At 37.5% G+C, this 15,987-nt stretch overlaps 1 protein-coding gene across 2 annotated transcripts in view; it reads right to left on the bottom strand.

The window, feature by feature from the left end:
• Positions 1–15,987, bottom strand: part of HMG20A (high mobility group 20A) — a 69,729-nt gene that overhangs the window by 4,510 nt on the left and 49,232 nt on the right. Inside the window, exons 4-9 of one of the 2 annotated variants that reach the window (XM_060005565.1) lie at positions 13,840–14,052; positions 10,660–10,792; positions 9,657–9,688; positions 3,814–3,889; positions 2,892–3,107; positions 1,518–1,660 (exon numbers count right to left, since the gene is read on the bottom strand). In XM_060005565.1, coding sequence (XP_059861548.1) covers positions 1,524–1,660; positions 2,892–3,107; positions 3,814–3,889; positions 9,657–9,688; positions 10,660–10,792; positions 13,840–14,052 — 807 coding nt within the window. In that variant the 3' untranslated portion in view covers positions 1,518–1,523. The remainder of the gene's footprint in view (positions 1–1,517; positions 1,661–2,891; positions 3,108–3,813; positions 3,890–9,656; positions 9,689–10,659; positions 10,793–13,839; positions 14,053–15,987) is intronic. The other variant, XM_060005564.1, reaches the window with a different exon arrangement.

Raw genomic sequence — 15,987 nt, 5'->3', positions numbered from 1 at the left:
GGCTCAGAACTTGCAATAACTGTCCTATACCTATGTGAGGAGACACCACGTTATCAATTACTGTGTTCTTTCACAATCCTCCACACTGTTTCTCCCAGCTCTCTCTTTTCAAGCCTACAAGAGTGTTAATTGAAAACACTGTGTGAAAATGAGAAAGATGACGAGCTCCTAAAAATCCCAAGCCTAGATTTACAAGCTGTTCCCTTCACATACAGCAGCAGTAATGCCATTTCTTTATTCTGCAGGGAGTCCAGCCATCTCTTAGAAGTATGGTCTGTTCCATCTGGCTACTCACTAGAAGGACAGTAATCCTTTCCCCATCAGAGCACGGCTGAGGCTAAAGTATAATAAATTGCCTTATACAGTTACTATTTGAGGGCTTGGACAAGAAGGATAAAGACTACTGCTTTTGTCTATGCTGCCAGATGTGGCCTCACTGGATAAAGAATCATGGGTTTTATTTATTCTTGCACATGTTGCTCAAGGTCCAGACCATGTTAGAATGTTAGTATGTATATGAGTGTGCTCATGTACCTGCAAGACAAATAAATAAGGATCCAAGCCCATGACCAGCCATTCTAAGGAGCATATCCTGCTATCCACTCTTGTTTTAGTATTCATATATGGCCACTCATTGTATGGTCCAACCCCAAGATTTCCACACAGTTTATATGTCTGCAGGTATGGAACAATTTAACTGACAGACCAAAGGGCTGTCAATTTTGTGGAATGACATACTAAAGGGTACCCTATCTCTACAGGAATTTGAGTGATGATACCTGATGACTGACCATTAGTACCACAAAGTTTATATAAGCAGATCCCTTTGGGAAATGTACTTTTTTCTCTTCTAAAAGGATGCAACACATACTACTAGTCATTTGTTGAATATGTTTTTAAAAAGCTTATTTTCTCTTTTCTCTCTTTGTACTTATTGAGAGTTCTTTTATTTTTTAATATATTTAATCAAGGCATTAACTGTTTCACTGTAAGGTTAGTCCACATTAACATTTAACATACTACAGTTACTCTGATATTGAGTGATAAATGAAAAGCTTCTTACTTATAGAGTCTTGTACACATACAATGTCTCACTGACTATTGTAAATTATCATTAACTTTACAGGGGAAAGGAAGCTTAGCAATTAAGTTATATTTATTTTGTTCTATGTGTTGTTTGGAGGGTTGTTTTCTCTAAATTTCTCACTCACCCTTCAAAGCTCTTTGGGAAACTAATACCTGAGAATACAGCTCATAAGTGACAAAGCTAGAACTGAGGTCCAACCACAAAAATCACGCTCTTTCCATTAAGCCATGTGGAGGCATGCATGAAGAAAAACTATCTTGATTCAGTTTTCCAACACTACATTTAGCAACCATGCAACAGGAATCTTAATCAAGTCTCCAACTCACTTATTCAATGTAATTCCAGGGTTTTACTAGTATTGATAAAGTCTAATGCCATCTTATTTTTGATGACACGCTGGCACGTACGAATCATGTCAGTGAGCACTCACCATTCCCTAACGATCAAGCCTGTTCACAACTTCTCGAACTGTAGCTATGAAGTTTTCATTGTCTTGGGGATTAGCTAAAATAATACTGTGCAGTCTGTTCATATAGGAGTCGATAGTGTCCACTGTAGGTGTCTCTCCACTTCCTTAAGTGAGATAAGAAGAGAAAGTAAGAAAATCCTCCCATTCAGTTCAACCATAACACAGATCAGTGATTCCACAGCAAAAGAAACTTGACTCTAATGTGGTCTGCTCCATAGAGAAGATTTTATTTTCAGAGGAGAGACTTTTAGACCTCAAAGAAATGAAATTAATCCACATACTCTAAATAAACAGATGGGCTATATAATTGCTGTGCAGTATATAGGTGTAGTTGCATAGCACAAAAGGTTAAAGACTCTCCCAGCTCTGCTGTAACTATTTTCAAAATGAAAGAGTATATAAGAAATACTATGGGTTTCCCTGGTGGCGCAGTGGTTGAGAGTCCGCCTGCTGATGCGGGGGACACGGGTTTGTGCCCCGGTCCGGGAGGATCCCACGTGCCGTGGAGCGGCTGGGCCCGTGCGCCATGGCCGCTGGGCCTGCGCGTCCGGAGCCTGTGCTCTGCGGCGGGAGAGGCCGCAGCGGTGAGAGGCCCGCGTACCGCAAAAAAAAAAGAAAAAAAGAAATACTAGTATTTATTTTCCTTTTCCTTCCCATTAAGACAATATTACAAAGCAAGAAAATATACATCAGAAAAATGCTCTGGGGGGGATGGGTGAGTTGGGGGAGGGGATCAAGAAATAAAAACTTCTAGTTATAAATTAAGTCATGGGGATGTAATGTACAGCATGGTGACTGTAGTCAATAATATTGTACTACATGTTTGACAGTTGCCAAGAAAGTATATCTTAAAAGTTCTCATCACAAGAAAAAATTTTTTTGGTAACTGTATGGTGATGCATGGTACTAGATTGTGGTGATCATTTCACAGTGTATACAGATAGTGAATCATTACGTCGTACACCTGAAACTAACACAATGTTATATGTCAATTACACCACAATTTAGAAAACAAAAAAAGAAAAGTGCTCCACTCAGGACTTTAATATTACAGTTTCCACTGTTCAGAATATCAAATTAAGCTTAATAGAAAGTAGACTGTATGAAAATACAACTGAAGAAAAATTTAACTGAGCAGAGAGCCTGAAATTCTGGATGATTTTAACCAATACTGAGATTCTATTACATGGCCCACAGAAACCTGAGGAAAAGACCCCTGAGTTTACTGATTTTCCTCTGGAGGTGAGACTTCAGCCTCACCACACCAGTACCAACATGAACAGCACCTCCCCCAACCCCTGCCACTTTACAGGGCTCAGCTAGGGATGACATTACCAGGCAAGGGCATGCTGGCGAAGCTGCTTGTCAACACCTGCCGCAGGGTCTCCAGGTGCTGCTGTAAGACGGTGTTGCGGCTCCGCTCCTGGATCACGTCCACCTCCAGCTTCTCCACCGCTGTGCGCATGCTCTCCACGTGCTTTTGCAGGGCTGCGTTCCTTTCCTCAAACTCCATGTTGGATTTTCGAAGCTGACGGAGCTCTGCCTCCCGAGCTGAGGACAAAACCCCGACAAAACACAGGTAATACCAGCCTCTCTGAGGAGTCCCGATGACTCTTACAGGAAGTCCTGCTTAGCTGTCTCTAATTAGCTACCCCTCCTCATGTCCCTATTCTCATTATGGCCTTCCAGATAGCAATTTCAGCAGTAAAACGCCTGGCTCCCCAGAGTTATTTTAATTCTTAAAGCTGGTCATATTCTATACTTAAGATTGTAAGGAACAGCTGTAATTCCCAGTATTTGTTTGTTTGTTTGATTTTTTAAAGCTGTGCAATGATAAGCCTGAGGGGTTCCACAGGGGGATCCTGGGAGACTGGGCAAGCACAGCTGTGGGTCCACATCTTTACTGCAGTGGGATCAGCTTTACTCATATTTATTTTATATTTTGGACATCCATGTAAGCTTTCATTTGTACAAAGGGTTCTAGGCTAAGAGCCTGAAAGCAATTGAATTAGTGATGTATATTTATTTCCTCTGATCCAGAGACTAAAGCAGCTTTGACAACACTGGCTCAGCTGTCCTCCACGGGTCTCTGAGTAGCTGCTTTTAATACAGAGTGAAATGGAAGCAGTTTTCTTCTTCCAGACCAGTCCCAGGGTCTGGAATATCACTACCGTTGCTTTTCAGCAATGAATTCCTCCCGACAACTAAATCCCCTGTCATAGACCTGAGTAACACAAAACGATCCTTTGGTAATCACCTTTGCTGTGGTTCAGGAATTCCTCTGTAAATATAGGGATGTCAAAAACAGACCGTTCCTTTACCTCTGCTTCTTTCTGTGAATCAAGAGTAACAAAATAGTTAATTCTTAAACAGAAGCTAAATTAAACAGTAGTGCCTAAAGGCACAATGGTCATGTTTTCCTTAAAGAAATAGTAGGATGAGCAGGAATCAGTCTAGGTGGGGCTGTGAGGAAAATGTATTCACCTTTTCTTTGGAACCAAACTTTCATAGAGCTCAAGGAGGTCAAATATTCAGATCTCTCAGGTGACAACTGCTGTGCAATGAGAAACCTTAAAACAAACCTACATAAACTTCCCTAATGGAGATTTTGGAAACCATTTCTTAGCTCTGTGCTTTGAATAGTCAACAGTATACAGTGGAGAAAGTGGTTGAGGTAGGAATATAGAAAGAGAATTTCTAGGTTTTTTTTCTGTTGGTTATATACATAAAGTGCTTTTTATACATTAAGTGCTTTATATACATAAAGCACTTTATATACATAAAGCACTTTATATACATGTATATACATTTATATACATTTATGTATATACACTTTATATACATAAAGTGTTCTCTGAGATAGGATTATGCAATCTAAATTTGCAGAGTGGACAATAAGAATTTTAAGCAGACATCTGCCAGCCATGAGTAATAATAATGGTATTCCACTGGGATTTCTACTTTTACTTCTACTTATTTACAAGGGCAGCCTATAGTTGGGGATCTTTTAGACTTTCTTCAGACACAGGAAAAACAAACAAACAAAACCAAAAATCCAGAAATAACTGGGCTCTAAGTATGAAAATCCCAAGGATTATGTGAGATAGAAAAGAATAATCAACCTAAAATGAATTCACCAATAAGCCATTAAAAATAAAAGTCTCACAAAACCACTGCAAAATATATTCCACAATGATCCTTGTGAATAAAGTCAATATTTCAAAATGCTTTGTCTGCAGTTTCTACAATGAATTTGAAGTTGAAAGCATTAAGAACATAAATTATAAGTGTCTTGGCAGTATTTAAAATCTTGCATAATATAAGATGGTAAAGAGAACAGTGGGAAATGAGTACTGAAGAAATTGATAGTGAAATCTGAAGATTCCAAAACCTTTATAACATAAAGAACAGTTTAAAAAATCTAGAAATCATTCCTATAGAAACACATTTAATGCCAGAGATAGAATGTATCTTTCCTACTTTTGCCACCACTAGTCTTTTATCTTTGAACACAAATATGATTTGGGGCCCAGTAGAAAGGTTAAACACTTAACAGCCTATGAGGGAATTCTGACAGCCAAGATCCTGTTTTCATACTGGTGTCTGCCTCCTTAGGGGTCAGGGCTGTGCTGTGTAAGCTGCCTGCCAATGGCATCTGATCAAGAGAGACGTCTAAGATGGAAGTCTGAAAAACAATGTATTTACCTGAAGATACTTTCACAGCACTTAATTTTTACCCTATCTTTTACCTCTTAAAGAAAGAAAGTGAAGTTTTTCAGAACAATTTAAAAACAAACAACAAGATTACCACTGAAAGCCCCAGTTTCAACATGCAAAGCTCTACCTCTAGCCAGCTCTTGGTGGATTTCAAAGAGAACTAATGTATGGAAAAGAAAGGCTGGTTCCAGAAGGCATCTTAGGCCAGCTCTTGGTGGATTTCAAAGAGAACTAATGTATGGACAAGAAAGGCTGGTTCCAGAAGGCATCTTAGGCATATTTCTCAGTGACTTTCTCTCTACGCTGCTGGCTTACCATATTCTTTAACTCTGTTACTATACAAGACATAACAGATATAAGCATAAGTCCATAAATGACTTAGGGTAAGGCCTTATGATTTTATCATCCCGTCTTGTTCAGTCTCTTAGTTAACTGCACAGGCTTATATGAGATCAGTTTACCTAGCCATAGGTCTGAATATCTGCCAGTCAGATGGGTAGGTGGGGATGCTTGGCTTCCATTACCATGGTACCGAGAGCCCTCTCCAAGGCCTAGATTCTGCTCAGATGGGTAATTCTGCTCTTTTCCCTGCCAAAGCAGTCCAAACCAAACCAGGCTAACTACATAAGGGCAGAGGACAGCACCACATAGGTGCATTAACACACTGCCTTTTGGTATAGATTCTTAGAGTGCAAAGAAAGAAACACCAAAGCAATTAAATGAAACTGTTCAGTCTCTGAGAGGCAACAGAGAATTCTACTTAACTGAAGAGTGGTCATAAAACCCATCAGCACTCTTCCATTACTGAGTACATTACTTGGCATTGGAGAGGATCCTCTTGGGGGCTCAGATATACTTAAGCTGCTCCAAGGGTCACTCAAGGGATTAAAATCATAAGGATTTCATTACCTCTTCATTGAAAGGGTCTAATTTGTTCAGGCTGAGTGTCATTTTGTCATTTCCCATAAATTAAAGGAGAAACAAAATTATTGTTTCTATCTTAGTCCTCACATGAGATTTAGACACTTTCTTGAGAGTAACACTAGCTGACTCCTGGGTCTAGCAGGCTGGCTCTTGATTTGAGAGGAGCAAGAATACTCTTCACTTTGGTTTTCATTCTATATATTGAGTGGAGGGTAAGAGAACAGAGGCCTTTTGAACTGAAACTATTTTGCTGTGATCTAGGCTCAGGGCCAGAAATTCATAGAGAGTGATATGCTTCTCTCAAGTGCCCTTTACCTTAAGGAATGCTCTTAATATTGTGTACCAGGCTTAAGTGCCCCACTGCTATGCAGAATGGCTTGAATGGCTTTCAGGTCAGCATTTCTTTGGCTCTAATATGCTCTCCAGTAACTGCCTTGGCAACAATGTCTTAGGAATCTAAGTTCCATTAGGGAATACAATAGGTTTCTTTACTACATACACACAAATCAAATTGTTTCTGTCTCAAGTGGCAACAAATTTTGCTGACATCGCAGGCAACCTGGCCCATTTTAACTTGCAACGCTGTTTATTCCATATAACGTGGCAGGTGCTGCCAGGACTGCTAAATAAGATGGGGCTACAGAGGCCTGGCTTTCAGTCACAATTCTACCTCTAATTAATTCAATAAGTGACTCTGGGAAGTTCTTTCCTGTCTCAGGCAAGTCATTTTCCTCACCGGCAAAATGAGGGGGTCAGTCGAGAGGATTTCTGAGGTCTTAGTAGTTTTGAAGTGAGCCCGAAGGCTATTTTATGGCATTTGCCATTTTATTCCTAATAGGATAAGTAAAGGGAAATAAGCATGTTTTTAGAAACTGTGATGTTTTAGGCACTTTGCAAGGTACTTGCTCTTTTATTAACTTCCTCATAACTCTGCTCAAGCCATTTTACATATATATATATATATATGAATATAAATATATCTGAAGTGCCCCACAAAACCTGGGTCATCTTTAAGGTCTGATTCAGTTCCTCCTTTCCATGGGGGCTTCTGTGGCTCCTTTTGTTTTCCACTTGTAGTGTTTTCTTATTTTTCTTAACTCTTATTATACTCTAAGAGGTTATGTGTAAATATGTTTAACAATTGTCAAAGAGGTTTTTTTTTAATTGCAACTCTTTTGAAATTACCTAGTTTAGTAAGATATTATTCAATAAAAACTGATAAAGTGGGGGGCACTAATTGGGTCAACAACCTTACTAAGAGAGCTTTATCCTGATGTGGGCATACAACAGATTTATAGACCTTACTGTACACACATTTGAGAAATTACTGCTGGCTCTCCACCTACTCCCTCCTTTTCTGTGTTTCACATGAGTCTAATCCTGAAACAGGGGAATCACACAGAGACTTATTCCTTTTCATATATCATAGAAATTCATATCATACTAAATAATGTATTTAAAAAAACCTTCATTTCTCAAATCAGTAGCAGCAGCTTCTATGACTAAGTCTACTAAATCTTTTCTGATGGCAACTGTTAACTTTATGAGAAGCAAAAATGCCACATATGGTTTGGGCAGTAAAATCCATAGTGATGAAAGGAGTCAGTCATTGACTAGAAAATGTGAGCTCTAATATTTTAGATTACTGTTCATACTCTCTTTTGTAACCATTAAGGACAGAGAAGCTATAAAGGATGCTTAATAGGGAAAAAAGGAAGTTTGGTAATTTAATGATATTGGTGGGTTGGGCACACAAAGGAAGGAGAAATAAGTAATTATATAAGTATTTGGCAATATGGAAAGCTTGCAACACTATTCAATTATGATTTAAAATATATAGTGTACATACAGTTTCTCAAGCAAAAAAAAAATAAGATTTCATCCTAATTGAAACAGAGATGTCATATATAACTACATTTATATAGGATTTATATGAATAATAAAATGCTAATATTTACTATGCTTCTCACTTTCTAATTCATGCATGGTAATAAATCTATTTGACTTGTGAATCTAAAAGTATTCTCTATGTTTTGAAGGTCACCAATATCAAATTAGGTATGAGAACTACAACTCCAAGATAAATACATTATTATTTTGAAGAAATGATTTCCTTGATTTAGTAAAAAACCCAATACATGCAAAAGAGTATATCAGAAAATTCTTTTTGTGTAAATATCCACTGTTATTTCAACAAATGGGTTTTGTATAGAAACAAATAAGTATTTATGGAAGAACTCTTCCATGCAAGGGCATCATGCTAGATGGGATGGGTACAATATGGAACTAGACCATGCATGCCTTCAAAGAGATTATAATCCAAGCGTGTTAATAACAGAAGCACTTGAGTAACTTTGGCACCTTAGCCAGATCAGCTAAGTGCGTAAGAGTAATATAGAGAGCTGTGAGGTTTAAAAGAAGTTGGAGGAAACAGGAAAAGCTTGAAGGAGGAAATAGAACTTGAAATAGGGTTTGGTGGATGACTAGAATTTAGAGGCAAAATTGGATGATGGGAGAGGGTAACAGAAAAAATGAGTGAGGGAAAGAAAGTATTCTCGTGAAAGGAAGAATATGAGCACAGGCATGAGGCAGAAAAGGATGGGGCACCTGGAGGACAGTGAGTATTAAAGGTTTTTAAGTACATAAGATATATATGGGAAATATGGGAGTTAAGGTATTTGGAAAGGGAAATAGGGGCTTAATTACAGAAAACCCTGATTGCTGAGTTTGAATGTGATTTGGTAAGCAATGAGGAGTCATTGAGCATTTTCATGCATGAAATTACCACAAATTTTATTTTCTTAGAACCATATATTAATCATAGGCTACATATATATTTAAAGCTCTCTATGCAGCAGAGCCAACACACACAGGCCTCAGTCCTATACAGGAACACAGGTCTAAATCCTATTGCTGAGACTGAACCAATGGAGGGGAAAAGGCCAGTAAACAAATATGCACCAGTGAGGAAAGTAGGCATAGTAATCAAGATAATGTCACTTGTGGTCTGTAGATGCTGTAAGTTGAATAGTTCACTTTAACTAAATGCTGGATTCCCTAAATAACAACTTTTTGAGAGTCAGAATATAGTATCTGATGATGATAAACTATGGTCAAGGTATAGCTTTTAGTTGGTCCTCATTTCTATACCTCACTCCAAATTCCAGCCATCTTCAGCATTTAAAGCCAATAAAATTCTTGGACCATAAGAAAGGACTAGAGTTAGGGGCTTTAATTCAAGGGCAGACTCATGACATAAGTGTCTGCCATATGCTAAGAGTCCTTGAGCTAAAGGCAACTAACCCAATCCTAATTACAGGATAGGAAATACTCTGCCATTCATTAAAAAACAGTCCAATAGCATTTCAAATAGCATCATTATTATATACATATATCACACACACACACACACACACACACACACACGCACGCACGCTATGTAGAGAGAAAGTTAATTACCTCATGATCATGAGTAGCCTGTCGGGCTGCATCTAAAAATATGATAGAATAAGAACATTAAGCTGAAAAACAAAACAAAATAACAAAACCTAAGGAAATGACTATGCTAAGCTACAAAAACTGCTGGTATATGTGGGCTCTCAAAACATATCATATTTTCTCTGATAGCTTTATTAATCAGTCAACAAAAGTTAAAGGGAACCCCATCTTACAGGTTACACAGTTAGACACAAGAGAAACAGCAGACACAGTTCTTACCTTTGAGGAGAACAGGGTGGGAGAGTGGACAGGAAATACATGCCAAAGGATGTTTGCAGAACATTACAGTTTAGCAGGCAAGATGCCCAAATGTGGAGAAGACGCAATAGCTCAGGAATGACAAGCTATTATGAGTGGGGCTTCTTTCTTTGGCAGTGTTTCCTGAAGAAGGGGAACTTTTAGCAATATTTTAAGAGTGTGATGAACAAGTTTAACGGAAAACAAAAGATCCATGAAGACTGGGATCTTCTGTATCTTGTTTACCTTTGCATCCTTAATGCCTAGATGAGATCCTGATATGTAATAGGAGGTGTTCAATACATTTTTTGAATACACGCATACATGAATGAGTGAATTAAAAGGATGATTGATCACTGGAAGCTGGGAGAAATGATCACATGAAAGGCTTAGAGGTGTTACAGCAAGGTGGTTATGTAGTGTAGCAGACAGATTTGTTTAGAGGTAGAGAAATGACTAAATTGGAAATAGAAGAAAAAGCACAGACAACTAAAAGGGTCTTGGAGCACAAGCCAAATTGTTGATACTGGATATGGAAACCCAACTGAAATTTCTAAATGAGAGCAATGTGATTTTAATAAAATTCCAAGATGATGCTTGTAAGTGAATGTAGTATAATAGAGAAATGATAGAAATATATCTTTTATATTCTCACTCTAATACTTGGCTTTGTGACACTCCATCATGCAAAACAAACTACAAATACATTTGGTTCTGGTTCTGATACCTTGCCTATGAGATTTGCCTTTCTGACGGTCCTGGGTTTTCCTACTGAAAACCTTGTAGGCCTCAGTCTTCTGATACTGCTCCAGCTCCTTCATGTAACGCTCCTTATCTCTGTCTGCTTCATCAAGGTAGCGCTGGGGAAGAAATATGGAATTATTTTCAAGAAATAGGTCTTACTGACATAAAATACCAATGAACTCTTTGAAGAAAGCAAAGGATAATTAGCACATGGAAAGAAAAGTACAAGTGGGATAAGCTTTGAGAATTAAAAAAAAAAAGTCATGTGAATAGAATAAAATATCTCTTAGTTATAAAAGAAATAGGTAATTCTAACTTTTTAGACTACTGCCTTTCTTAACTTATTGAAGACAACTTCTATTGAGGTCATTCTCATAAAAAATTCACAAGAAGATTATAGTTCTTCTACTAATCCTATAGATAGAACTACACATGGCCCTAGAGTCCTCAAGAAGACTGAACACCACATAGGCACACTTAATCTTCCCAGGGGAAAGGATGGAATATTACTTTGTTTCTTTATCCCCAACCCACTCTGAGGAGATGATCTCATACATCAATTGGCCTTTAAGAGGCAGAAGAGTGGAGATACAAGGAACATAAAAAAGAATGACCTCACCCTATGGACCTAAAATGGACTACTATGAGACAGCCTGTATCTACATGCTTTGTGCTATTAATTATTTAAACAAAGTTCATTGATCTACTAGGATAATTTTGTTTAATGCCTTGTACTTTTCATTCATCGTTAGGTTTAAGAAATAAAGTATAAAAATACTCTTCTAAATAAACACAAACGAGTTAGAAATTATGTTAAAAGCCTTGTCCTACACAAGAGCCAGATGTAGGGGTCAAATGGCCAAATCTGGAACAACTTAAGTATCAAAATACTCAAGTATAGTAATAATTTATAAACCATTGGGAAAAAAAGAAATTCATATGCCTAAGCCAATTGTAAATAAATAACAAACAGATACATAAATGGAGGGAGGAAGAGGGCTCTTGCTTAGATTAGAATGCTGAAGGGCAACTGGCAAATGTGGAGGGAGTGCTAGAGTTGGAAAATCATCATTTTGCAACCATCATGGTAAATATTAGATCAGGCAAAAGTTATTAATGAATGCTAAATCTAGGGGGAAATTTTGATATGGAACAGACTATTTGAATGTTCTTAAAATGTCTCTGCACAGACTACTTATTAATTACAAGGGAGAGTAAAAAACTTCAGTGAGTGAGCAAAATTAACATTACGAATAAAAGGAACGAGGAATGAGGAATAAAAGACATTGTGTGCCTGCATATGCGATACCCTGAGAAGGACCAACGTCCACCTATGCAGTATTCTGACCAAGAATGCATAACCTCAATCTAATCATGAGGAAACATCAGACAAATATAAAATGAGGAATGTTCTGTTGAAAGTAAACGAAAAGAAGGGGGAGGAAGAGGGAGAGACGGTATTCCTAAAAAATATCAATGTCATAAAAGACAAAGAAAGGCTGTGGAAATATCCCGGATTAAAGGAATCTAGAAATTTGACTACTAAACTCAGAGCCTGACCCCTGGACTGGAATCTGAACTGGAGGGGGAAAATGTTACAGAGGAATGATGTTAGAGGTCAACTGACAAAACTGGAATATAGATGGCAAGTTAGATAAAAGTATTGTGTTAATACAAAATTATGAGGTTGTTAACTAAACTGTGGTTAAGTGAGAGAACATGTCTATTCTTAGGAAATTCACACTGAAATATTTAAGGGTAAAGGGCTATGATGTATGTAACTTATATCAAATAATTCAGAAAAAAATTGTGTGTGTGTGTGTGTGTGTGTGTGTGTGTGTGTGTGTGTGTGAGAGAGAGAGAGAGAGAGAGAGAGAGAGAGAAGAGAAACCACATGCCCAAACTTGCCCAGGAGAGTATGAGCGCATGTGCGAAAAGAGAAAATGTGTTAATGACAGGTCAATCTGGGTAAGGGTATTTGGGTGTTCTTTGTATTATTCTATGTTTGTAACTTTTTGTACTTTTTTTACTTTTTGTACATTTGAAATTGTACATTATTTTCAAATAAAAATTTAAGAACAAAAACAAACATGAAAACCCTTGCCCTGCCTAACTAGTTAGTTATCACTGTTTGTTATCCCTGGAAATGACTTTTGCGTTTTTCCTTATATACTTCTGTATTGTCTGAAAAAATTTTAAACGATGAGCGTGTATTAATTTTGAAATAAAAAAATTAAAGAGAAAAGAATAACTACTATGTACAGCTCATAATCCATTTATACATTAGAGCTAAAACAATGGATGATATACTCTGTTTTCTATTAGCTTGCTACCACAAACACAGAGCTTCAAGTTGCAACTCAATCTGATCTCTTTGAAATTTTTTGAATTCAGTTAATTCCCAAGAGTATTTTTCAATTTGGTTTTAGTTTGTTTGGAATTCTTTTTAAGGAGTGTAAGACATAAGAGAAATATAGACATATATCAGATACTGAAAATGCTGGGAACTTTCAACCCCTCCGACAATCCCTACAATCCCAACAATTTTGTGGCATTTCAACCAGTTCGTGGCTAACTTGTCTTTAATTCCTCTCAAATCTAACAAATGGATTTGTTTCAGTTTGGCAATAAGGTTAGTTTCTGTCTTGGAGGAAAGAGAATTCAAATAGTTCTTGCTTTATTTTTCATAGTAGGTTAAATTTGCCAGAACTCCAGTTTAAAAAGTTTATTAAAGCAGTAACATCTTTTTCTTAAACAAAATTCTTATGTGAATATCAGAATTTTATCAAAAGACCTTTTCTCATTTAACTCATGACTTTTCACTTAACTCGGCAGAATAAACCATGCTGATAGATTTCTTAATATTGAACTACTTTTTACAAAAATCTTATATGAACTCTCAGCATATAAAGCAAATAAAAGTGGAGCTGCTTTGGTTTGGGGGGGATCCTAGAGTCCCTCCTGCTCACGTCCCTGCAGCAGACCCTGAAAGAGTATAAAAACCACTGTGGAGAAAAGAGCTATGAAGGACCCTGCTATTCTGGTCTCCTAGGCCCATGACAAACTTGGAGAATCAACAGTCCATTCTCTTTGCTTTTCTGACAAAAGTTATTTTTGAGATATAATCAAAACCAAGCAAAGGATCAGGAATAGGAACAATTACCTGTTTTTCCTCTGGAGGAAGTTTACTCCATTCATTGCCTAACATCCTTGTAATTTCTGGAAATGGGACTTCTGGTCTTTTTGCTCGAAGCTGTTCTCGACGCTCGTTCATGAACCGAACATATCCTGTAAGGGGGGATTTAGGTGCATTGCTGTCTCGAAGAGGTTTCTTCCTCTTTCTTCCTTTGGACCAACCTCCTCGTTTACTTCTTTGCTACAAAACAAGAAAAAATAAAAAACCCCAAACCAAATTACAACAACAAAAATTTCCCCAAATAACACAATAATCAACATCAACAAACAAAACAGGATTAATAATTGCATTTTGCTACCATTAAGGCCCTGGATATTCAAAGCTCTCCAAACCTGTTATAGGTACAAATGGCTGCAATGCAGTTTTCAAGAAGGGACCCCAGATGGTTCACCTGCAGACCTTTTTATGTACCATGCTACACAATGTTACACTAAGGGGCTATTTTAGTACTAATCCCAACAGATAAGAATGAGGGGTACCATGATCACATAAGCTCTGGCCTTCATATTCACTTAACAAATCCTGACTCCTGACAGGGGAATATTCTAAATGAGAAATGCAGCACATATACAGCACTGTGCCAGGGAAGCAGACATTGCTACAGTAGATCAGAACAAGATGCTGTCACAAGCACTGGGCAAAAGAAGAGGAGACAAGTTGTAGTACTAGGATTAAAATCATTCATGAAGGGTGTTTCTCATTGATATCATTCAAAGACCAGTTTATTTCCGACAGCAGATAGCACCATAGATTTTAAAATTAATATCTAAGACTTAGAAAAATTTCAGCAACTATAATATATCCAAAATGAATACTAGTTCTTTGGCTTGCTGGTTTATTTCTTAAGATGTTTATTTTATAAAGGCAGAGGTCTTTATATGTTATTAGCTAAATCAAAAGACAATATCGCCCCCCAAAAAGTTTAAAGGACTGAAGTACCACTATTGTTTTACCACAGCCTTTTTCTTTGTCCTTTTAAACAGGATGCAAGGTACTTTTACTTCATAATTTTACAAATACACATAGCCTATCAGTTAATAAAGTTTTATGGATATAAGCATTTTTATTTCAGAGAAGAGAAAGATAAGCCAAATGGGACAAAAATATCTAAATATTAATTACCATACTGCACTCCTCCAAATATATATAAAATGGTACAATAATTCAGCATTGGGCAAATGGTGTATTTGGTATCAGTTTTTTTGTTTTTCTTTTTGGTTTTGTTTTGTAAACCTAGTAACATTTAACATTAAAGCTACTACGGATTTAAGATGTTTAAGAAGCCTTAAGCATTCGTCATAATCTTTAAGAATGCCAACATAAAAAGAATAAGCTCTTTCAAAATAAGAACAAAGACAAAAGTCAATGGTGGTACTCTTTTATAGCTAAAAACAAAAAAAGAGTACCTTAAAACATAGACAATGTAATCAGTCATTTGTGAGGAACACTGAAAGTCCAACAAGGGAATGATGGCCCAGGTCCATACAGAACCTTTGTGTGAATTAGAAAAAGATGCCCCCTATGGGACAATGAATGACTTGGTAAGTCGTGTGAACCCTTTGGGCACATATGACTCCATGCTGCAGGGTTTGGTGAGCAGAGTGTGGTCTTGAGTAAGGGCATGTGGACTCCTCGTTAATTACTTTAAAAAAAAATTTATTTATTTTATTTATTTATTTTTGGCTGTGTTGGGTCTTCACTGCTGCATGTGGGCTTTCTCTAGTTGTGGCGAGTGGGGGCTACTCTTTGTTGCGGTGCACAGGCTTCTCTTGTTGCAGAGCACGGGCTCTAGGTGCGCGGGCTCAGTGGTTGTGGCTCGCAGGCTCTAGAGCACAGACTCAGTAGTTAGATAGCCCGTGGCTCACGGGCTTAGTTGCAGCATGTGGGATCTTCTCAGAGCAGGGCTCGAACCCATGTCCCCTGCATTGGCAGGCGGATTCTTAACCACTGCACCACCAGGGAAGCCCTAATTACTTATTTAATTAAATCATGCAACTCATTCAGTAAGCATTTGTTGAGCGTCTAATCTGATGCAGGTATAAATTTTCTAGGTAGGGGAAAAAGAAGAGTCTACTTGTCTCTGTATCATTAAAACCATTAATATGGTTCTATGTG

Source organism: Delphinus delphis, chromosome 2 (assembly GCF_949987515.2).
Source record: "Delphinus delphis chromosome 2, mDelDel1.2, whole genome shotgun sequence".
NCBI classification, from domain to species: Eukaryota; Metazoa; Chordata; class Mammalia; order Artiodactyla; family Delphinidae; genus Delphinus; species Delphinus delphis.
Note: the sequence above shows the minus strand (reverse complement) of the source record. Positions and strands in the feature narration are given on the sequence as shown.